At 28.1% G+C, this 22,942-nt stretch overlaps 5 protein-coding genes across 5 annotated transcripts; all 5 read right to left on the bottom strand.

Moving 5' to 3' along the window:
• Positions 1 to 3,099: 3,099 nt before the first annotated feature.
• Positions 3,100 to 4,683, bottom strand: LOC130963581 (uncharacterized). The gene is made up of 2 exons (XM_057889683.1): positions 3,816 to 4,683; positions 3,100 to 3,731 (listed from the first exon to the last, which is right to left on the bottom strand). Exons 1-2 carry the CDS (start codon positions 4,681 to 4,683, stop codon positions 3,100 to 3,102), a joined length of 1,500 nt encoding a protein of 499 aa, XP_057745666.1.
• An 880-nt stretch (positions 4,684 to 5,563) lies between these two features.
• Positions 5,564 to 6,950, bottom strand: LOC130963580 (MATH domain and coiled-coil domain-containing protein At3g58370-like). The gene is made up of 3 exons (XM_057889682.1): positions 6,940 to 6,950; positions 6,651 to 6,793; positions 5,564 to 6,135 (listed from the first exon to the last, which is right to left on the bottom strand). The coding sequence occupies exons 1-3, from the start codon at positions 6,948 to 6,950 to the stop codon at positions 5,564 to 5,566; spliced, it is 726 nt and encodes a 241-aa protein (XP_057745665.1).
• A 4,219-nt stretch (positions 6,951 to 11,169) lies between these two features.
• LOC130963579 (MATH domain and coiled-coil domain-containing protein At3g58210-like) lies at positions 11,170 to 12,973 on the bottom strand. The gene is made up of 4 exons (XM_057889681.1): positions 12,931 to 12,973; positions 12,408 to 12,558; positions 11,954 to 12,114; positions 11,170 to 11,747 (listed from the first exon to the last, which is right to left on the bottom strand). The coding sequence occupies exons 1-4, from the start codon at positions 12,971 to 12,973 to the stop codon at positions 11,170 to 11,172; spliced, it is 933 nt and encodes a 310-aa protein (XP_057745664.1).
• A 1,448-nt stretch (positions 12,974 to 14,421) lies between these two features.
• LOC130957997 (MATH domain and coiled-coil domain-containing protein At2g05420-like) lies at positions 14,422 to 17,095 on the bottom strand. The gene is made up of 4 exons (XM_057884870.1): positions 16,977 to 17,095; positions 16,113 to 16,259; positions 15,608 to 15,765; positions 14,422 to 15,331 (listed from the first exon to the last, which is right to left on the bottom strand). Exons 2-4 carry the CDS (start codon positions 16,235 to 16,237, stop codon positions 14,613 to 14,615), a joined length of 1,002 nt encoding a protein of 333 aa, XP_057740853.1. The 5' UTR covers positions 16,238 to 16,259; positions 16,977 to 17,095; the 3' UTR covers positions 14,422 to 14,612.
• A 1,141-nt stretch (positions 17,096 to 18,236) lies between these two features.
• On the bottom strand, positions 18,237 to 18,842 carry LOC130963578 (uncharacterized). Its single transcript, XM_057889680.1, has one exon. The coding sequence runs from the start codon at positions 18,840 to 18,842 to the stop codon at positions 18,237 to 18,239; it is 606 nt and encodes a 201-aa protein (XP_057745663.1).
• Positions 18,843 to 22,942: the final 4,100 nt, after the last annotated feature.

Below are 22,942 nucleotides of genomic sequence, written 5' to 3'. Positions count from 1 at the left end.
TGTTATTTCTCGTAACCAAAGGCATTATGTGATTATCATTAGGATGTCGATGACCATCACTCTCAACACAAATTTCAGCCTCGATAGTACATACATCATTCACAAGAAATCCTTTGTTAGGATCATAAAACTCAGTTAAAGTTATAAACGATGCGGAACCAGAGTCATCATGTTTTCCACTGCCGAATTCATATTTACCCTCTGCAAAATCATATACTAAATTGAAATTATGTGATAACAATCAAATTCATAAAACTAATAATAATACAGAATATTTAATTCTAGTACTCGTCGTGTATACTTGTCATTCTTAAGAAATAAGGCATGTTTGATTTGAGTTTTTATTTTTATTATCTTTTGTTTGTATAATTTGTGAATAAAAAGAAAAATAATTTAGTTTAAAATTTGGGTTAAGTATCAAAAATGCCTTCAAACACTGACAAAATTGAACTTGAATTTTACTATCGACAAAAATGTCTTTAAATAATTTAAAAATGCAACAAAAATATCTAACAGTAAATATGTATTTTCAAAAAATACCTTAAAGATTGAATTTTGATGTAATTTTTTTCAAGCATGATTAGAAATATGAGATATTATTATTCTTAAAATTTAGTAATTTTTTGCTGAGTATATATTTTTTTGTGATTTTTTAAAAGTATTATTGGTTATTAACAAAAAAATTACAAAAACTTATATACTTAACAAAAAATCACCTTATTTTAAGTATAATAATATTTTATTTTTCTAATTATTCTTGCAAAAAATCGCATCAAAATTCAATTTCTAATGTATTTTTTGAGAAATACATATTTAATGTTAGTTTTTTTGTCTAACATTAAATATGTATTTCTCAAAAAATACATTAGAGATTGAATTTTGATGTAATTTTTTACAAGTATGCTTAGAAAATGAGATATTATTATTCTTAAAATTTGGTGATTTTTTGTTAATTATATATTTTTTTGTGATTTTTGAAAGTATTATTGGTTGTTAACAAAAAAATTATAAAAAATATATATACTTAACGAAAAATTACTAAATTTTAAGGATACTAATATCTTAATTTTATAATTATGTTTGCAAAATATTGTATCAAAATTCAATTTTTAAGGTATTTTTTAAAATATATATTTACTATTGGATATTTTTGTTGTGTTTTTAAATTATTTAAAGGCATTTTTGTCGATAGTAAAATTCGAATATTTTTGTCAGCATTTGAATAATTCAGGTGTATTTTTGGTGGCTAACCCTTAAAATTTTTACTTTTTTATTTCTTTTTTATAAATTCAAAAACTAAAAAAAAAGAAACACAAACCAAACAATCAATAAACCAAATAAAATGAGAGTAACCAAACTCCATTATAAATAATTACATGTATAAAAAAAAATCTATTTTGAGAGTGTAGAAAAAAAATACCTAATGTTTTATCTTTATCAACGTAGTAATAATTTTTTATCCTCAACTTGTTTTTAGCAGTTTTACTCCACTAAATTGTTGTTATTTCTTGTAATCAAAGGCATTATGCGATTATTTCATTCTCAACACAAACTTCATTGAAGGTATAAACGATGAGTAACCTGAACCACTAAGTTTTCATACCATCTCCAAATAAATGAGGTAAAATTTAAAAATTTTGAATAATTTTGGACTAAATAGTATTATCTCCAAACATTTTTAAAATGACAATATTAAGAGGTAATGACTAAATCAGTACCCGAAAGATTGAAACGTTGACATTGCGGTACTTGACTATTGTAATCGATAAAATGGTACCTGGTTAATTTTAAAAACTCACAAACGTGTCTATAAGCTTGCCGGACCAAAGCTCCGATGAGGACAATGCTTACCTGGACACCGAATTTTGCTGACAAATCATGTTTTATTTGAGTTATAATTTCTAATTAATTAATTAGTTAGGCTAGGTGGAAATTAGATCAATTAAATTTCATTTTGCCCCAAATCATAACTCTTTGCCCTAATCCCAAATTAACAAGCTCTATGTTCGTTCATTCGTAGGAGGGGATCCAAGATTGGAAGATGCATACTGTAAGGGTTCGTGGAAAAGCTGCAACGCTGAGAAGGCAGTCATCGATGCAAGCCTTCGACGTGGATGGTGCTTCGGGCATTGTGAACAAAACTTACGATGGCTGTTGTTTTTGTCCCTTTCCAGTGGTTCTGTTGAAGTCGAAGACAAGTAGCAACCCTGATAGATGGTTTGTACGCTGCCCTATGTGGAAGGTAAGGTTGGAATTATGATGAATATGTGAGGAAGTAGAATAATATCCCTTCTTGGTTTGTCGTCTGTTCTTATTCAGTTTTGGTATTCGATTGCTCTCTGATCTTTGAAATTTTTGTGTTGTGCTAGAACACACAAATGCGGTGCGGGTATTTTCAATGGTTGGATGAAATACAAGTGGAATGTGTGGAAGGAGAAGCTTCTTCAGAGAACAGTAATATGCTAGGCAAATCAGAACCCAAAAAAAAAGGCAGAATCAATGTCGAGTGTGAAAATGGCCAGGAAATTCAAAGGATGATGATGGTACTAACTGTGGTGAATGACATGAAGGAGAATCTGAAGAGGGTTGAGTTGTGCCTAATTTTTATGTGTATTTTGATTGGGTTAAATGTGGCTTTGAATATGTTTAGTTTGGCTAAGTAGGTAGACATTGCACTGTATAATAGTATAACAGTGAGACTTTGAAATTTTGTAATCTTGTCCTCATTGTAATTGAGATGAATTAATGTATGCTGTGTTCTTCTTGTGCTTTGATTGAGTTATTGTTGTTGTGATTTGAGCAAGATATATGGAATATATGTAAGCCATGTAAAATAATTTTGTGAACAGAATCTGAATAAACACCAAAATAACATCAAGTTATAACCATTAACTATTCAGAGTAACAAAGTTCAGGCCCCAAATAAGACTACCAAAATGACACATGTTCATAGTAACTGCTACAGACCCAAAATGACAGTAACAAAACACAGAAACACTAGGTTAGCACTTACATGCCATAATGGCAGTTGGGTGCATGTTAACTAAATCCTGTCCAAAATGCAAATAACAACAAACTAAAAAACCCAAGAATCTTAGCTTATTTCTTGTCATTTGTTGATGGCTTTGATGGTGGTGGTCCGGATGGCTTTTTCTTCTTCAAGGATGGGGTGAGCATGAAGCCTGTGAACCTGCTCTGTATGGCTGGACTTGCTGCTGCCATGGTCTCCCTAGTCACAGTTGGTGGCCTAAATGGTGCTATAGGTTGGGCCTGAAGAATGGGCCTAAGTAATGAACCTTGAGGCAATGACCCAACATTGGATGGAGATGCAGGAATTTGGGATCTAGACCCAACATCAGGCCTGACAATCCTAGGTTGAACAGGGGGTAATGGTGCAGCTGCTGCATTTTGTGCTGGAGTTGGAGGTGTTGTAGTGGCTGACAGTCCTCTTCGAGTGGTGCTGCCTCTTCCTCTTGATAGAACTGGGTTGCCCCTTACAAAAGTTGGTGTTGCCTCTTCCTCTTCATCATCAGATGCAGGAGGGCTACATAGTTCTTCAGATTCATATTGGTACATCTCAGGTTCACTATCGCCATCTTCTCTATTCGGGTTAGGCACCTCTACCCTTGGTGCTTCATCCTCCTTTCCAGGTACAATTCTTTGCCCAGACGGTTGAGGCCTTGGATGATTTCTCCTTGCATTGTTCCTCTCACTTGTTTGTGTTACATTATCTGTTGCAGAGTCATTTGAAATACATGAGAATTGATGCAATTTTTATTCACATAGCCTCTAACTAAAAAAAAAATCAAATTTACCTGTTGGGCTTTCTGTAACAGGTTCATCTGCCCTTTGCTCATCCACAAAAGGTTCTCCAAAATCAGAACCTTCATTCAGATCAGCAACATCATCAGCATTGGTCTCCTCTGTGGGTTCATTCACAGCTTCAGCTTCTCGAGGATTACTCTCAGGAACCTCATTCTCGGCAGCTCTTCTTTCTCGGGGTAAACCACTAGGTGGTGGTCTTGGATGTCTCTTTCTAACCTTCTTAGAAGGTTTCTCTGGAGCTGATGCTCCTTCAGTGTCTTTCTCCATATTTCCGTCATTCGCAGCTTCTTCTTCTGCATCACTCTCACCTTTGTTCGACTCGTTAACATCAATAGTGGTCTCATTTACAACCTCATTCACATTCTCCTTCACAACCACACTCAACACCATATCCAATTCATTAACCTCACCACTGGTCTCATTCACACTTTCATTCTCCTTCTCATTAGCCTGACCGTCAACCTTATTAGTAATTTTAACCTTGTTGACATTATCACCAGCTGGATTGACTTCAACCACACTATCACTGCTACCATCAGACACGACTTCTTCATCAAGGATTTCAGGGTTTGCATCAATTGGATGATCAAAATATAGGTGGACAGTGTTGTCATTCTTCATCGCACTCTCACACATTCTCATGACTTCAGCATCTGTCCTAAGCACTCTAAGACCCTTACCTAAGTCTAAACCAGGTCCTAGCCAGTACACCTCATTGTATCCAGGGTAACCCAAGTCTAGAAATAACCCCTCAACGAAGAATAAATTACATGTCTCCATACTCACCCTGTGTATCTCAGTTACTAAACCCCCATCGTATATCACATTACCGTCAACACCCCTTTTCAAGGCACCCATGTGATGATAAACAAACGTAACTAGACGATCCATCTAAAAAATCGTAGAGGGAAGATACAATGAATAAAACAATCAAAATGATCATAATGCTGTCGACAAAAGCCACGTAAATGAGAGGATGGAGTGAAGGCAAACTTACCTCTTCGTAGGTTGCTTCCTAGCGAAGACTGGGGTCGTGATGATGCCACTACCAACCCCTCACTGTTGACGTTACGACTTCGACAATGTCTCTCAACTCGTCTTCGTTCTTCTTCGCGCCAAGTAACGAGAGCAACGTCTCTCTCTCTTTACGTGACCTTTCAGTTTTACTCTTACTGAAACACTAAGTCACAGTAAGTCACCAAGTAGTAACAACACTTGTTAATTTGGAATTAGGGCAAAGAGTTCTGATTTGGGGCAAAATAAAATCCAATTGATCTAATTTCCACCTAACCTAACTAATTAATTAATTAGATATTACAACTCAAATAAAATATGATTTGTCAGCAAAATCCAGTGTCCAGGTAAGCATTGTCCTCACCGAAGCTTTGGTCCGGCAAGCTTATGGACAAGTTTGTCAGTTTTTAAAATTAACCAGGTACCATTTTGTCGATTACAATAGTCAGGTACCGCAATGTCAGCGTTTTAATCTTTCGGGTACTGATTTGGTCATTACCTCCAATATTAAATATTAAAATAAATACGAAATAACCATAACATTTAAATAAAGTCAAATATATTAATGAAGTTCAAAAAAATTAAGCCAAACACACTAATCACACTTTTTTTTGTGCTGAAAAAAAAAAAAGAAAAAGAAAAACAAAGAGTCTAAGTTAAATCACATTATAATAGGTGCAACCAAATCTCAGGATATTTATATTTATCCTAAATGACAAAGCTTTCATTCCACACTCAAAAATTCTCCTTTTTCTCCTTCAAGATCCACAATTTTCCTCATTTTATTCGCCATATATTTTTTAATATCATTTTTCAACCAAGTCAGATCATCAAATCCAAAAGATTTAAGGTGCTCCCACAAATCCTGAAGCTCCTCATCATCAGTATCATCATCCATGTCCTTTAAATCTTTATGACTCTTTAAAAATTGTAGAACTCTTCCCAAAGCCATAAACCATCTTTCGGTAAAATTTTTACTCCAATTTCTCCTTTTCACTCCTCTAACAAGTTCAGGATGTTTAGAACACGCTTCCTCCAATAGTTGAACAAAATCTTTCCGTACTTTGCATAAACCCTTGAAATCCACTAAGTCGTTGTTATTTCTTGTAACCAAAGGCATTATGTGATTATCATTAAGATGTCGATGACCATCGTTCTCAACACAAACTTCAGCCACGATAGTGCAAGTATCGTTCACAAGAAATCCTTTGTCAGGATTATGAAACTCAGTTAAAGTTATAAACGATGAGAAACCAGAGCCATCAGGTTTTCCACTGCTGAACTCATATTCACCTCCTACAAAATCAGATACTAAATTGAAATTATGTGATAACAATCAAATTTATAAAACTAATAATAATACACAATATGTAATTCTGGCACTCGTGTATGCTTCTGATTCTTAAGAAACAAGGCATGTTTGATTTGAGTTAGTTTTTATTTTTATTATCTTTTGTTTGTATAATTTCTTAATAAAAAGATAAATAATTTAGTTTAAAATTTTTATTTTTTTTTATAAATTCAAAAACTAAAAAAAAAAAAAACTACGAACCAAACAATCAATTAAATGTCAATCAATAATAAACCAAATAAAATGATAGTAACCAAACTCCATTTTAAATAAGGTGAATTCAGGTGCAACTAATTAATAGTCATTAACCATTAAATAATTTGATTAATTTGATTAAATTTTATTTAATAACTCTCGGTTATCAATTTTATCACCTATAAATAAACTACATATATAAATTTTTTTTCCCCTAAACTAAGAGTAGCGTAGAAAAAAAAAGTACCTAGTGTTTTTTCTTTACCAGAGTAGTAGTAATTTTTTAGAGTCAACTTGTATTTAGCGGTTTTACTCCAACCACCCGTTGGTAAAAAAGAACTATCACCACAAGTCAAATAAATTGATAGATGGTTCTTTTCAACTCCGTGTGGATATAGAAGAATTCGCCTGAAATTAAATAAAAAAAAGTAATATATAATATGTAATTAACTAATCATATATATTTATTATATACATAATTACATACCATGGATGATCCCCCGTAAAAAATGTATCTGAGTATTTAGATTTGCAGTTTAATTTAGAGAAGTTACAAAGGATCCATGTGTACTTCACAGTTGTAGAGATTTTTGTTTCAACTCTTCCTTCTTGAATAAATTTCTTCCTTTTCTCCGAATCTGAAAGTAATATTAAAGTAGGAATTATTACAAAAAACAAAAGGAAAGGCTTATGCTAAGATATATAGTAGATAATTAGGTGAATGATTTTATAGTCCAAAATTATATTACTTTAATTTTAATTAACATCTTTTAAGTCTTATCGATCTCTTTTCTATTTATATTAAACATTAAAAAATATGAATGAATCAATCCATCAATCAATAAATAAATAAATGGATCAGAATGGAGAAAAAAAATACATTAAAATTTTAAATTTGACTTAGCAAACAGCAATGCTACTTCTATTCCGAGATAGTGACAACAAGGTTAGTTGAAGCTTTTTTTTATATATTTTTAATAGGAATATTCGCAACTACTTATATTTTAATTGATAATATTAAAAATATTAAATAAAAATTCAAGAATCAGTAATTATAAATACATGTGCAATCATTTTTCAAATTTTAAGATAATAACGGGCAATGCAAAAATCCATATACGTTTGACCCAAATTATTTTAATAACAAAAATGAATACTTTTTGTAATCGTAAAAAACCAACTATATCCCATATATGTGAAACAAGGGGATGAAATAAATAATAGTAAAATATCAAACATTAAAAAACCATGGCATTCTTTTTATTTGGATAAAGTAAGTTTTTTTGTTTTTAATGTTTGTGATTTTTTAAAAATATTTTTAATATTTAATTTTATTTAATTTTATTTTTAATGTTTTAAAATTATTTTTAGATATTAATTTTATGTAAAAAATTAATGACAAAATTAAATTTTTTAAAGATAATTTTGATACAAATAAAAATATATTAAAAATAAAATTAAATAAATAAAAATATTAAAAATAAAATTAAGCAAAACTAAAAATAAAAATATATTTTACCTTTTTTATTTTTCACCATGGCATGATCATTTCTTTCCTTGTTGTAAGGTCTGAACCACGTTGTAAGGCCTTTAATAAAACTGATCAATTTCCTCTCCGTTAAATTTTGAGTATTTTCTGCTTCCATGACCGCCACGGTGCTCACCTCTTTTAAAAAAAAATTAATAACTAATAAATAAATCTTAAACAATAGAATATAGTATCAAGCTGTAACTACTGACAATTCACATAGACACATATATAGAACTATTTTTTGGGAGTATTATTTCATTACGAGAAAGACCATACATGCTACTATATTTTAATTATTTAATTTCGTCATAGTTACATCATAATAATTCAATGAAAAAGAATGAAAAAAGAAAAGAGAGAAGAATGATAAAAAGGTGATTAGGGAACCTGATAATGATCATGATTAGAAATAAGAGAAGAGATCAGACGAAAGAGTTTGTGTGTTTATTATTATGTAGGTACTATGTATCTAATGATAAAATATATTCTCTATTTATAGGTAAAAATGGTAACATTATTCGAATTCGGATATCCACTTCGTCTCTATTATTTAAAAGCGGATAATTATCTGTCTCGTACTAGCACGAATTTTTATCGAGACGGATTTTTGTGGACAGAGTCGGATTTTTGGTAATACCCGTTTATCCATCCCAATATATATATAATACATATAATTTTAATATAATATATGTAAAATAATTAATAAAATAATTAATAATATTATATTATATTAAAATTTTTTATTTTAGTTTATATTATATATAATGATGATTATATAAATTTTGAAATTTAATTTTATTTATTAAATTTTAATAATTATAATAGCAGGTAGGGACGGAGCAGATACCAACAGGAACGAAATTTTTATTACTCACGAGTAAGAGGTAGAGTAGAGCAGAAATCCGCCCCTATTCGTTCCGTTGCCACCCCTATTTATAGGTGCTAAATAAATTAAAAAATAATTATTTTACTTAAATTTAAATATAAACACTAAATTAACTGATATTTTTAACTTAAATTCAAAAATAAATTTAAATTCAACCCTAAACAGAAATTTAAAAAATATTTAAATGTTATTTCAACGTGAATTGAACCACTAAAACTCTCTTGATAAAAATACAACTAACTTGATAACTTTACTTGTTAGTAAGCATATACAGAGAGAATGATTTTGAGTTGGATACGTCTATAAATAATTTTTTTTAATTTATAAAAAGTTATAATATTAATATTTGATATAATTTTTAAAATTAAATTTTAACTTTTTAAAAAGTTATTTAAATGTTTATAGAAAAATTAAAAAAAATATAATTTTTTTATAATAAAAAACGTTTTATTATTATTCTTTTTAAATAAATACTTTTAAAATTTAAAAAATTAAATATAAAATAATTTATTTATAAATTATTTTTAATATTTATAATTTATTTTTTTAAATAAAGAATTTAATTAAATTGTTTACTTAAAGTGAACATTATTAAATGTTAATTAATTCTTCACACCCGCCCCTCTCTTTTAGTTTTTTCTTCCTGCATTGCACTTTCTTCTTAGGACAGTTAATTGGTTATTCCGAGTTAATTCAAAATATAATCTATTATCTATTTATTATATATTAATAAAATTAAAAATTTTTAATTAATAGCATAGTTGAATTAATGAGCAACTGTTATACTTTGAAAATAAATAAAATTATTATTCATTAGTTTTATTATTTTTAATATAATAAATAGTTAAACTTTAAATTTAATTAACTTTACAAAACTTTTATAACAAAAATTATCATGTGTTTCATTTAAAAAATTTAAAAAATATATTTTATATATTTTTAAATTTTTGTATATTATCGCGTGTAGATAGAATACAGGTACATACATTAGTTTAATATTAAAAAATGTATTTTTATGTCCTAATCAAAATGTGAACATGTATAAAAATTATTGCTTTCATTTATTAAATTTCTTTTTTTATATTTTTTAAAAGATTTAAGATTTAATTTAAGAATATTTAAAAAATTATTAGAGTAAATATCCAATTAAAACTTCTCAAAAATAATTATTGTTACAAAGACTGGTCGACTATTGAGTATTTAGTTAAAAGGCAACTAATAAAGCGGAGGCTTATATATTTTTCGAAAACTTAAGTTCTTGCCATTTATATCTCCACAAGACTAGGTAATATTAATAGTAAATTAGTAACAACTAACAAATGAGCGAGCTTTTAGTTTTCATATCTCAAAAAGAAAAGGATATTAATGCTACTAAAGAGGAGAATCAAATATATCTTTTAACGTGTCTGTTGTTTTTACATGACAAAATTTTTAAACTCTAATTGCAAAAATAAATAAATAAATAAATTATAATAATCTTTTCACATAACATGATAACTAGTAATATACAACCTTTTAACAATATCTTTTAAAAAAGAAGAATATCCCATCAAGAAGTCATCAGATTCATAGCATCCATGACATGCATCGTGACCAAATTTAAGAACCTGACTAATAAGTAATAACCAAAGTCTAATTTACCATCTTAATTAGATAATTCATATATGATCCTATTCCTAACTATTAAGGATGCATATGGTTTGTAAACAGAGAATACGCGGTTTAAGAATAGTTAGTTGGAGTGGTTTAAACTGTTTAGAGATAATTAGATACGAGTATATATATATATATATATATATAAAAGTAATATTTTACATTCAATTTTTTTATAAATCAAGTTTAATCATGTTAAATAATATATAAGATTTTAAATAATATTAATCATAATTAATTTTTATTATATTAGACTAATTTTATTGAATTTAATCAACAATATAAAACACGTTCTTGTGTTTTTATTAGGATCGAACTCTTGACCTTTCGGATCTGATACCACTCATCTTAAAGGCTTACGCTGATGAATAAAGGTAACACTAATGGTTATATCTCTAATACTCCCTAAACTTTTATTGTACACATTGTATAAATATTCCATTGACTCTCGATACTTTTCTTTCTGAAAAAGCTATATTAAATATTAAAGTAAATACAAAAAAACCATAACATTTAAATAAAGTCAAACATACTTAAATTAAGACAAACACACTAATCACACTTAAATTTAAACTAATCCTTAATTGACCCTAATATAATCTAATCTAATCTACTAAAACTGTTTGTAATTTAGAGAGGTTTAATTCTGACATTAGAATATGATCTACTAAAATATATCAGAATTTATTTACTCTACTAAATAATAACAAAGCCTTAATCTACTTTCAACAATTCTCCTTTTTCTCCTCCAAGATCAACATTCTCGTTCAACTTTTTCACCATATAGATTTTAACATCATTTTCCAACCAAGTGAGATCATCAAATCCAAAAGACTCAAGTTCCTTCCACAAATTCTGAAACTCCTTAACAGCATCATCAGTACAATCCTTTACATCTTTATGGTCCTTTAGAAAATGAAGAACTTTTCCCAAAGCCATGAATGAGTTTTCAATAAACTTTTCATTCTGATTTCTCCTTTTCTGACCTTCAACAAGTTCAGGATGCTTAGAACACGCTTCCTCCAGTAGTGGAACAAAATCTTTTTTCACTTTGCATAAACCCTTGAAATCCACTAAGTTGTTGTTGTCGTTATTTCTTGTAACCAAAGGCACTATACGATTATCATTAGGATGATGTTGATGACCATCATTCACAACACAAACTTCAGCCTCAATAGTACAAGAATCGTTCACAAGAAACCCGTTGTTAGGATCAAGAAACTCGGTTAAAGTTATAAACGATGCGTAACCATAGCCAGGACCTTTTGCACTGCCTGATTCATATTTAGTACCTGCCAAAATCATATATTAATAAATTAAAATTTTGTGATAATAATCAAATTCATAAAACTAATAATAATGCAGAATATTTAATTATGGTGCTAATTTTTTTTATAAAATTCAAAAAAAAAAAATACAAGGCAAACAACCAAACGAAATAACAGTAACTAAACTCCATTATAAATAAACTGAAGTGAGAAAGTAGAGAGAAAAATACCTCGTGTTATTTCTTTATCAGAGAAGAAGTAATTTTTGAGAGTCAACTTGAAACTAACGGTTTTATTCCAACTACCAGCCGGTAAAAGAGATTTATCACCATTACTCAAATAAATTGACAAATAGTTCGGCCGAAATCCTTGTGGATATAGACTGATTCGCCTAAAATTAAATCCAAAGAAAAAATAATACATAATTATTAAAACCTGTGTAAAATAGAGAGTACCTTTGCAACATATACGTATATAGATGAGTTTATTAAATTGCAAATATATATAATATGTAAGTATATATATTTATTGAATTTAATTTTACTATAATATTAATGTAAAACTGTTATATATGTGTCTAATCAAGTATGAATGTTCATTCAAAAAAATATTGTGAACTTATAATTGTACAACTGTATAAAATATTTTACATTGTTACTCGTATTTATATATATATATATATACCATGGATGATCTCCTGTAAAAAATGTGTCTGAGTATTTGAGGTAACATTTCAATGCAGAGAAATTCCAAATGATCCATGTGTACTTCACAGTTGTAGAAAGATTTGTTTCAATTCGTCTTCCTTGAGAAAAATTCTTCCCTGTATCTGATACTGAAAGTGATATTAAATTTAGAATGGAGAAAAACTAGATAAATGAATCAAAATGAAAAAAAAAAACATTAAAATTTTAAAATTGACTTAGCAAACAGCGAAGCTACCTTTTTTTTTTTTTTACCGAAATAGTGATAAGGTTAGTTGAAACTTTTTTATATATCTGTCTTCGGAATATTCGCAACTACTTATATTCTAATTGATAATATTAAAAATATTAAATAAAAATTCAAGAATAAGTAATTACAAATACAAATTCTAATTGATAATTATTTTTCACAATTTAACGCAAATATTCAAATCTTGTTAAGAGAAATCAAAACGATAAAAATACTCAAACTCTACTAAGGTCTCAGAGTAGAAGAAATTAACCTTTCAATTTGGATATAGAATCTGATAACTTGTCTTTCACCATGGGATTATCATCTCTTTCCTTCTTATCATTATTATTATTATTGTTGTTGTTGTTGTTGTTGTTGTTGTAAGGTTTGAAGCACATTATAAGGCTGTCTTTGAAACTGAAATTCCTCCCCATTTCTTTTTGTGGTGCCATGGCCGCCACGGCTCTGACCTTTTAAAAAACACAAAAACAATAAATAAATAAATCTTAAATAATAAAAAGTAGTATCAAGCTGTAATTACTTGTGAGAATTCAATTCACACATACTCATACACATATATAGAACTATTTTTTGGGACTATTCTTTCTTTCATAATGAGAAAGACCATATATGCTACTATCTATTCGCCATAGTAACATCACAATAAGGCAATGAAAAAGGAACGAATGAGAGAAAGAAAGAGTAATAATTGAAAGAAGGTGAACCTGATGATGATGATAATAGCTAGAAATAAGTGAAGAGATGAGGGAGAAGAGTTTGTGTGTTTATAATGTAGTTGTTTTTGACGGGTAAATAGGTAGCGATTTATTCATGAAAGTATCTAGGCGATCCAAACGTGCTAGGTTATATATGTGTTGTGGCACATCTTTTGATTCATACTATTTGAATTCGTTAGAGATATATGCTAGGTTATATATTTGAATTCGTTAGAGATATATTTGCCAATTTATGAGCTACTCTTTTACTATTTCTCTTAATTAATATATAAAAAATTTACTGTACTAGAACTAGATACTAATACTAGATGCAAACAGTCAATAATAAAGATACTAAAATAATTGCTTTGAGTTTTTTTTTTTTTTTGAGACTTTTTATGACTTCCAACATTATTACTCTCCGCAATGATTTCCAAAAAAAATTTTTTTGGACTTTCTCTAGGCCCATGAAGCAAGCTAAAGCTTCAGTGGTAATTCATATGTTCTTAATATGCTGTACTCAAATTAAAATTTTGACAAGACCAAAAAAAAAAAATTAAAATTTTGACAAATGTGTCAAGTATTGAAAAAGAACTTTTTAGTGTTGTATGAATGTGTTGTATTATGATACCTAAAATTAAAAGTTGTTCAATCCATCTGACAAATTTGTAGAAACTTTTAATCTTAACTAATAACTATGTATAGTTTGTATGGCCTAAATTTGCTTTTATTACTTTTATATAATTATAGTTGTCCAACAGGTAGGAAAAAGAATTACTAAAATTGAAAGAATAAATTAAACATGTAAAATATAAAATTGTAACATAATTTAAACGGTAAAATTATTTGACTTAGTAGAATTTTTTAAAATCAATTTAACTCATTTAAAATGATGATATTAAAAGATTTTAAAAGCTAAATAAATTTTACTCTATCCAATCAACTATATATTGACAGAGTAACATGAAATGTAAGATTTGTTCTTGTTGGCATTCAACTGATTAAGTAGACTCAACTTGAGATTTGCAGTTTTGTTCAGCTACACACAGTTATAAAGTAGCACTTTGACAAATAAAAAGAAAAAGAATAGAAATCTAAGGAGCTATGGCCTCTATTTCCATATGGAATGTGTAATGTTTGAAGTACACCAATAAATATTACCAAAAAATATAAATAGATTCTAATATAATCTCAGCCAGCAAACCAAAATAGAAGTCTTATTTGGCAGTCATCTTAATTAGGGTATTCCACATCCTAGTTCATCATCCATTTCTCTCTTTACAAACCCTTTTTCAGCTATTGCCAATTCCTTTCTTGCTCTTTCAAGATCTGTCTCTGCTAAAATCATCAGTTCTTTCAGGTTCCTCCTCTTAACCTCTAGAGCAACTACACTACCCTTCAGCCTTTTCACCTTCATCAATCTCTCCGCATAATTTTTCATACTCAATGCAGATTCAACATGGGGCTTTAGCCAACTCAAGTCATCAAACTTAACCATCTCAAGCTCCTCCCACAAATCTTGAAGCTCCTTACATGCATCTTCATTCATGTCCTTCACCTTTTTTGTCTTTAGAAAATGCAACACTTTCCCTAGAGTTGTGAATGACCATTCTGTGAACTTCTGGCTCCGTTTTCTCTTTCGATGGCTTTCAATAACGGAAGGATGCTTCAAACATGCTTCCTCCAGCAGATTAACATGGTCTTTTTCTATTTGGCATAGACCCTTGAAATTGATCAACTCATCACATGTTGATGAGCACATTTCCTTAGGCAAGTGATCAACATTAGTATCTTCGTGTCCTGAATTCTCAACAGACACCTTAGCAACAATTATGCATGTGTCCTTCACAAGAAACCCTTCACTAGGGTCACAAAATTCAGCTAAAGACACAAAGGATGGGAAACCATAGGCAGCAACCACTCCTGTGCTGTTGTGCTTGTAGGTATGCACGCCCACTAGCAAAAGCAGAATAGATTGGAATTAAAATAAGAACAAGAGAATTGAGTGAAAAATGCTCCATCTACTGAATCCTTCATAACATGATCATTCATCTATGAAAAATTGTCAAAAATCATCCAAAAGGCAGCACTATGACATGCATGAGATTGCTAGAAAATAAAAGTTTTCATCAATAAGACAAATGATACTGATAAGACTCAATTAAAAGCTTTATATATGTAAACTTCACAATAAAGAGAATGCAGAAATCGAAATAGTAGTGTCAGAAGTACCATGTGTTATGGTGTCATCAGAATAGAGCTGATTAATTAGAGACATCTTAATGTTAGCAGTTTTGCTCCAACCAACAGGAAAATTAGCATTATCACCAACAGACAAATAGATTGACAAGCAGTTTACTTTATTCCCTTTTGGATGTATACGAATCCGCCTAAAAATCAAATCCAAAGCATATATATGTTACATTGGTACAAAGGGTTTAAGGAAAAGAAACGAAGAATAATTTAGAAAAGTATCATATTGATATCTTCACTTGATTACAAGGTTCTTACCAATATATAGACCAAGAGAACGCTAATGAGTACGCTAATTATAGAATAATATCCTAATAAATCATTTTTTTTTTTCTGATTCTCTTTCATATTTTCTTGATTTTGTTCCCTAATTATAATATTCTAATAATATATATATAACACAAATAAAACAATGTACCAAAGAGAATGCCTATTAGTGAATAATTGCAAAATACATATATAGGAGTTGGTTGCAAGCAAGTACCATGGATACTTGGCAGTGAAGAAGTTCTCGGAGTAGAGCTTGTCGCACTTCAATTTAGAGAAGTTCTTGATGGTCCATGTGTACTTTGAGGTGATAGTTGTTTCAACCTCTCCTTGATCCTCCATTTCTTCAGCTCACCACGTAACACTGTTTGTGTTTAACATAATTTTGAAACATTATCAATGAAACTTAGTGGTTGTGAATGTTTCTGGAAACAAACATCAAGCATGCATGCAACTATGCAAGTACTTCTTTACTTACTTATGCACTATGGTTATGAGACAACTATCTATATATTTTGTGTTCAAATACATTGATTTTCCAGTGCATCAAAAGAATGAAAACGACATTTATTTTGAAACAACATGAGTAATGGCTAACTAGTTATAGATCAAAGATCTTCTGTCTTAACACTGAGAGTATTCAGAGAGACTCTTCAACACCAAATTTTAGCACCCAGCAACAGCATCTTGTTAAAATTTCACCCCAACTAATTTTCTCATAGTTAAAACTGACAAGATTTTAACAATACCAGTGATTGGAAAGTTAAGACGAAATGTATTTTCATAATCCAATTGCTGAAGATTATACAGCCAGAGACAAAAACATGCAAATGTGTTTGAAGAATTGAGAATTCTAAACTAACAACTATATGTAATAAACTCAAACTCTTTCTATATATTCAATAAGAATGAAAAAAAAAAATCTGACGGGTCTCACCGATAAGAATGAAAAAAATAAAAAATAACAAAAATAAAAATTTAGCCCTAAATCATTAACCATTGGTGAAATGTCAATGATACAGACGTTATAGAATAATAAGATAACATAAGATGATAGGTTGATTGAGAGAAAGAGGTTTACCTGAGAAAGATGAAAACTTGTAAGTGGTAAATAGTAAATTCTCTTCTTTGATGCTTGTTGAAAGCTCTGTTTTCGTTTCCCTCTATGTAATCCTCAAAGCTCTGGTTTTTAGTTTTTACTCCCTCGCTTGCAGAATCCTTTGATGAGTTTCCAAGAATTCTTTTGCTATCATTTTTTATTCAGTTACGGTTTTACCCCTCAAAGCTTTCACTTATTTTTTTTTTAAGAATTAAAAGTGAGGTTAGAACCCAAAACTTTTAAGCGAGAAAGAAATTATGTCATGGGCTTCACTTTTTAATTTTTGTTTGGTGCTAGGGTTATGGGTTTTTTTTTTCAAAAATAGAAAGACTCGAACTCCGATTTCTTAGGAGAATATTGAAAAACGATATATTATTTGAGTTATAATTCATTAGTTAGAGTTATGATTTTTATAATAATAAAAAAAAGTATAATATCCTTATTTACTAGAATATAATGATCAGAATTAGTCATTGTGTATTGCATTTTTAAGATGTTATCCATTTTTTTAATTTCAATTGATTTTATATAAAAGGAATAAAAAATATAAAAAACTTATATATTATTTTGTTTGGTGACTAAAAACTTATATATTACCATACTTTACTACCCCTCAGTTACTTTCTTTTTCTTATGAGGAGCTTTCAATTTTTTTTAATCATATCAACAAAATTAGTATCTACTTTCATTTTTTCTAGGGTACACTTTTGAATCGGTCTATAAAAAAGATTCCCAATTTTTTTCCTAACAATTTTTTTATTTTCAAATGGAAAAATATTTTTGTTATTTTTTGATTTATGTATAGTTCTATCTATCTATAGAATTATTTGGACTCTTATAAATAAAAAAAGTAATCACTCATTATTTAAAATGATAGTACAATAGTGTCAAAATTAAACTTAGTTTAATAATCTACATCTATACAATGGACTTGTTTATTTTCATCATCACTACAAAATGCTTACGAAGTTATTTGAAAAAGCAAAGTTAAAGGAAAATTTTTTTTCTTAATTAATTGTGATGTAATGAGAAAAAAGAAAAAGTACAAAAATTAGTGATATAACAAGGCATACAAGTTACCCTACCAAACATTCTATAATTGACAAAAGTAGAATACTAGATAATAGTATTATTATAAAGTCTTAGAGACATTGGTGTTCTGGATTTTACAGAATGAGAGAGATCTAGCTAGTAAGCAGAATACAAAAATATATTTATATATAATCTTAATCTAATTAGGGTTTAGGGTATTATTCCATATCCTAATCGATCATCCAAATCTCTTGCTACAAAACCTTCTTCAGCCTTTGCCAATTCTTTCTTTGTTGTTTCAAGATCAGCATCTATAGCAATTACCTCTGCTTTCAGGGTCTTAGCTTTTTCTTCTAAATCAACCACATTAGCCTTAAGCTTTTTCACCTTGGCTGCATTCTCAAAATAGGTCAAAGCAGATTTAACATGTGGCTCCAACCAACTCAAATCATCAAATCTAATCTCAGCTTCTTCCCATAAATCTTGTAACTCCATACAAGCATCATCACTCTTCATGTCCTTCAATTTCTTAGTCTTTAGAAAATGCAAGAGTTTCCCTAATGTTGTGAATGAAAGTTGATTGAACCTTTGGCTCCTTTTTCTCTTTCTATGGCTTTCAATAAGAGAAGGGTACTTTGAACATGATTTCTCTAGTAGTTGAACATAGTCTTTCTCCATTTTGCATAATCCCTTGAAATTTACTAACTTATTATCAAATGAAGCATTATTGTCAGTGAGATAAACTTCGGCAACAATGATGCATGTCTCGTTTACAAGAAACCCATTATCGAAGTAAAGAAATTTGTCGATATCCATGAACGATGAACTACCAATTGTAGCATTGCTATCGTTTAAGTTGACGGTGAAATCATCTGGAAAATTGACAAAACTAAATTTATACAAGTTTTTTACACTTTCAAATAAACATGGCCTTAATAATATTAATACACTATATAAATAATTAAATAGTTATATGAAGAGATGAAAGCAGGATGGATGGTTATGGATGATAATGTTCATATATATACGTCTTAACTTTCGGAAATAATACTCCAAATTACTTTTCCAAATATTTTTTTGTCGGAAAAGTTTAGATATAAATATATTTTAATCACAAAATATTTTATTTTATTAGATAAATGAGTTCTAATATCAAAATTCTAGTAAAAAATTTTAACAAATAATAATAAGTTTAATCTCAGTCAATAAATTTAACTAATAATTAAAATATTTTTTTTGTTTCTTTAAATAATGAAATTGAAAATGAATAGCTTATAATTAAAAAGAGAGAAAAATATGAACGTACTTCTATTATTGTATATAGACAATATAAAAAATAACAATGTAAATGGAGTAAAGAGAAAATTTATAAATGTGACAAATACAAAAATTAAATTTAAAAATCGATACGATTAAGAAGTCACTTAATTAGGAATTAGTATTAGAATTTCAAATTTCAAATTTTTAAGTAGAGTTTGTTAATTAACTAGTACAAATTTTAAATTTTTAAATAAAATTTTTTAATTAAATGTTCATTGTTCATCAAGAATATAGGAATTTGTTAATTTAAGAATGATTTTATTAGTTTCGTCATAAATAGTATCAATCCTATTATTTGTCGATAAAAAAAAAATAAAATTAAATACAATCTAAAAATTAATAACCTTATAAATTACGTAAATTTAGAAAAAGTATTTAAAAAGAGAAAAAAAATGAAAGTACTTCTATTCTGTAAAAACAATTTAAAAGATAACAATGTAAATTGAGTAAAGAGAAAATTTATAAATGTAGTAAGTAAAAAAATTTAAATTTAAAAATAGAAACGGTTAAGAAGTCACTTAATTAGGAATTAGTATTAAAATTTCAAATTTTAAATTTTTAAATAGAGTTTTTTAATTATCTAGTACAAATTTTAAAATTTTAAATAAAATTTTTTAAATTAATTCAATGTCCGAAACAACATTAGAAATAGAATTAAGTATAGAGAAAAGTCAAATTAATTTTTTTTAATAGTATAAATAACTTTACATTTTAATAAGATTGATAATTCTATTTACTTTAATATTATAATTTAAAAAGTAACAACTTAAGCAAATAATAAATTATAATTTATAAATAACATTTTAAAAATTTTTAGTGATGATACCTAAGCAAATTATTAGTTCAACAATATTAAAAACTAAATACCCAACAACCTAAAAAAGTATATTTAAAAATTTAAAAGGTAACAACGTAAGCAAATAATAAGTTATGATTTATAATAAAATTTTAAAAAATTTTAGTGACTGACACTTAAACAAATAAATTTTCAAACTCAATGTATGACCACCACGTCAGCATAAGAACTTCCTATTTATATTGCTATAAAGATAAAGATTTTTTTTAAAACAGTATAAATAACCTCACATCTTAATAAGACTGATAATTCTATTTACTTTATTATAATCCTTTGTAATTAGCATAATAACTTATAAATTATATAAATTTTTAAAAAATATTCTCAAACCCAATTACTTACTTAAAAATTCAAAAAAAGTATATTTGAATTTAAATTTAAAATTCTAAACATAATATTTTAATTAAAATTTATAATTAATTTTTTTTAAAAAAATACACATTAAATATTAATAACTAACTTAATTGTATCAACAATAATTCAAAAAAAGATTATAACTTTATGACATTAAATATTAAATTAGAAATTATCATAATATCAACGGTGAGAATCATTAAAAATAAAACCACAAGTAATAACCAAATAACTTCAATTTATATTTTAAAAAATTTTAAATTCCAAACATAAAAATCGAAAAGAACTAAAAGAAAAATAACAACTCAAGAAAAGACAATGTTTCCACCAAAACAAACATATGCTTGACATTATTCTATTAGATAGACTCTAAAAGGGATTCCAAAATATGTGCATCCGAATTCTCAAGTTTCATTCTCAATCTTGATCTTCTTGCAAGTTGAGGTATCCCCTTCCACATTCGAATCTTCCGGCTCTTAGGATAGTCGCTTAGTTGGTGTAATAGCATTTTCCAACCCTTCAGATTCACCATTGGCCGTAACTTCATTGGAGAATTCAAGCAACAAATTATGTACTTTTACCACGTTAAATTAAAGACTTCTTTCTAACCTTGGATTTTATCTCACTAATATTTTTTTAATAAAATTAAGATCTAATTTTGAGAGAACAAACAAACAAAAAATGTATTTTTTGAACAAATATCTTAGCACTTTCTACTTTCTCCTCTTTAATGATTGATGATGCCTTTGAAATTAGAAGCAAACCACCGTGTAGTGAACATTCTAAAATTATAATTAATTATTAATTATTATTTATAAATTAGATACTACTAATGACTAAGGAAGCAAAAAATAAATTGATTTTTAATAGAAAGTACACTTATAATTATACTCACAATTTGAATAGGGTGAACATCTTTGAATTTATTTATGAGGTCCATATTATCAATTATCTTCTTAACTTTATAAGAAGATGAAAAATGTGGATCATCAGATATTTAAACTTCAGCGATGAAGAGAAATATCTTATCAATTAGAATGAGAAAAAGTGTAGGTGTATTCGATAGATCTCATTTCTGCAGGGTATTACATAATATATTAATAATAAATAATATAAAAATTACCATTAAAAATATCTTCACTAATATTTTTAGAAATAAATATTGGTTAGAACTTACCAATAGGAATGGATCAAATATCTCTACACAACTCTTTTCAAAACTTGTTTTGCCTCATTATCAAATACTACAAAACATGCAAAATAAAATAAAATAAAATTGATGAACAGAAATCAAAGAACGATTAGATAGGAATAAACAAATAAATTTAAAATATAAATAATATAAATTTAAAATAAAATAGAAAAATATTAGTAGAAAACTCACGTCTTCATCGAGCCAAGCCATCTCAATTGAGTATGGCAATGGAGAATTTTCGTAACTTGGTAGTGTCCATAACAGTATCACTCGTATACATACACATAAATTGTCGATAGTAGGATTGATGCCTGCAATTTTGTGAATATCAGCCATTGGAGTAAGTAGATTGATTTTGAATATATGTAAAGAAAGGGATCGATGTACTTTAAAGCCATAAACTATTGATAATATCCAGTTGTAACAATGCTTCCTATGAATTCGACATTCAAACTTCCTGAAAAATTAAAGTGACAAAGAGTAGTACATGATCCACAATAATATTCATAAGTTGAAATGTTTATACGAGTTATTTACACTCTCAAATAAACATGATCTTATCAATATATATTAATACACTACCTATCTACATAGTTAAATGATGAGAGCACAAAAATGGGATAGATGGTTATGGATGATAATATTCAATCACATACCTTTTGTTTCTGTCATTTTGTCATCGATCTGATTAATGAGGGACAACTTGAAAGTCTGAGTTCAGTTCAGGGAAGTAGTTGATGGTCCATGTGAACTTCACAATTGTTTCCACAGTTGCTTTTTGATATTCCATTTCCTTAGATCAAGAAAACACTTATGTTGGGAACTATACACACGAAGTTATCTTGATTTATTTATATATGTGAGTGGAACAAGAAGCTACGTAACATGAAAGTTGAAAAATAACTTCTTTTTTTTTTTTTATCATTTTTTTGTTATAAACATCCTTGTTAGCTAACTCTTTTTTCAATACAAAACTTTTCTTGTTCCTTTAATTAATTAATGGCCCAATTTTTTTTAGATTAAAAAAATGTTAGAGCACCAACATAATTTATTATTTTTAGTCCGTAATTAATTAATAATATTTGAATATTTATTCAAATTAGTTTCTAAAGAATTTCAAAGTAAACGTTAGTCTCCAACAAAAATTACTTATATAATTGGTTTCAAACGTGTCAAATGAATTGGTCGTTT

This window comes from Arachis stenosperma, chromosome 2, assembly GCF_014773155.1.
Source record: "Arachis stenosperma cultivar V10309 chromosome 2, arast.V10309.gnm1.PFL2, whole genome shotgun sequence".
Classification (NCBI taxonomy): Eukaryota; Viridiplantae; Streptophyta; class Magnoliopsida; order Fabales; family Fabaceae; genus Arachis; species Arachis stenosperma.
Note: the sequence above shows the minus strand (reverse complement) of the source record. Positions and strands in the feature narration are given on the sequence as shown.

Bases quoted from the DNA above. Each gene is read 5' to 3' on its own strand.
- LOC130963581 (XM_057889683.1), bottom strand. From the start codon at position 4,683: ATGGGTGCCTTGAAAAGGGGTGTTGACGGTAATGTGATATACGATGGG. The intron at 3,732-3,815 runs GTAAATTTGATT...ACTCTGCAACAG, and splicing joins TGTTACAGAAAGCCCAACAG to ATAATGTAACACAAACAAGT.
- LOC130963580 (XM_057889682.1), bottom strand. The intron at 6,136-6,650 runs GTAAAGAAAAAA...CTGATTTTGTAG, and splicing joins AAAAAATTACTACTACTCTG to GAGGTGAATATGAGTTCAGC.
- LOC130963579 (XM_057889681.1), bottom strand. From the start codon at position 12,973: ATGGTGAAAGACAAGTTATCAGATTCTATATCCAAATTGAAAG. The intron at 12,559-12,930 runs GTTAATTTCTTC...TATCACTTTCAG, and splicing joins TTCTATATCCAAATTGAAAG to TATCAGATACAGGGAAGAAT. The intron at 11,748-11,953 runs GTATTTTTCTCT...TGATTTTGGCAG, and splicing joins TGATAAAGAAATAACACGAG to GTACTAAATATGAATCAGGC.
- LOC130957997 (XM_057884870.1), bottom strand. From the start codon at position 16,237: ATGGAGGATCAAGGAGAGGTTGAAACAACTATCACCTCAAAGTACACA. The intron at 15,766-16,112 runs GTACTTGCTTGC...TTTGATTTTTAG, and splicing joins TTCACTGCCAAGTATCCATG to GCGGATTCGTATACATCCAA. The intron at 15,332-15,607 runs GTACTTCTGACA...TGCTTTTGCTAG, and splicing joins TGATGACACCATAACACATG to TGGGCGTGCATACCTACAAG.
- LOC130963578 (XM_057889680.1), bottom strand. From the start codon at position 18,842: ATGGATATCGACAAATTTCTTTACTTCGATAATGGGTTTCTTGTAAAC.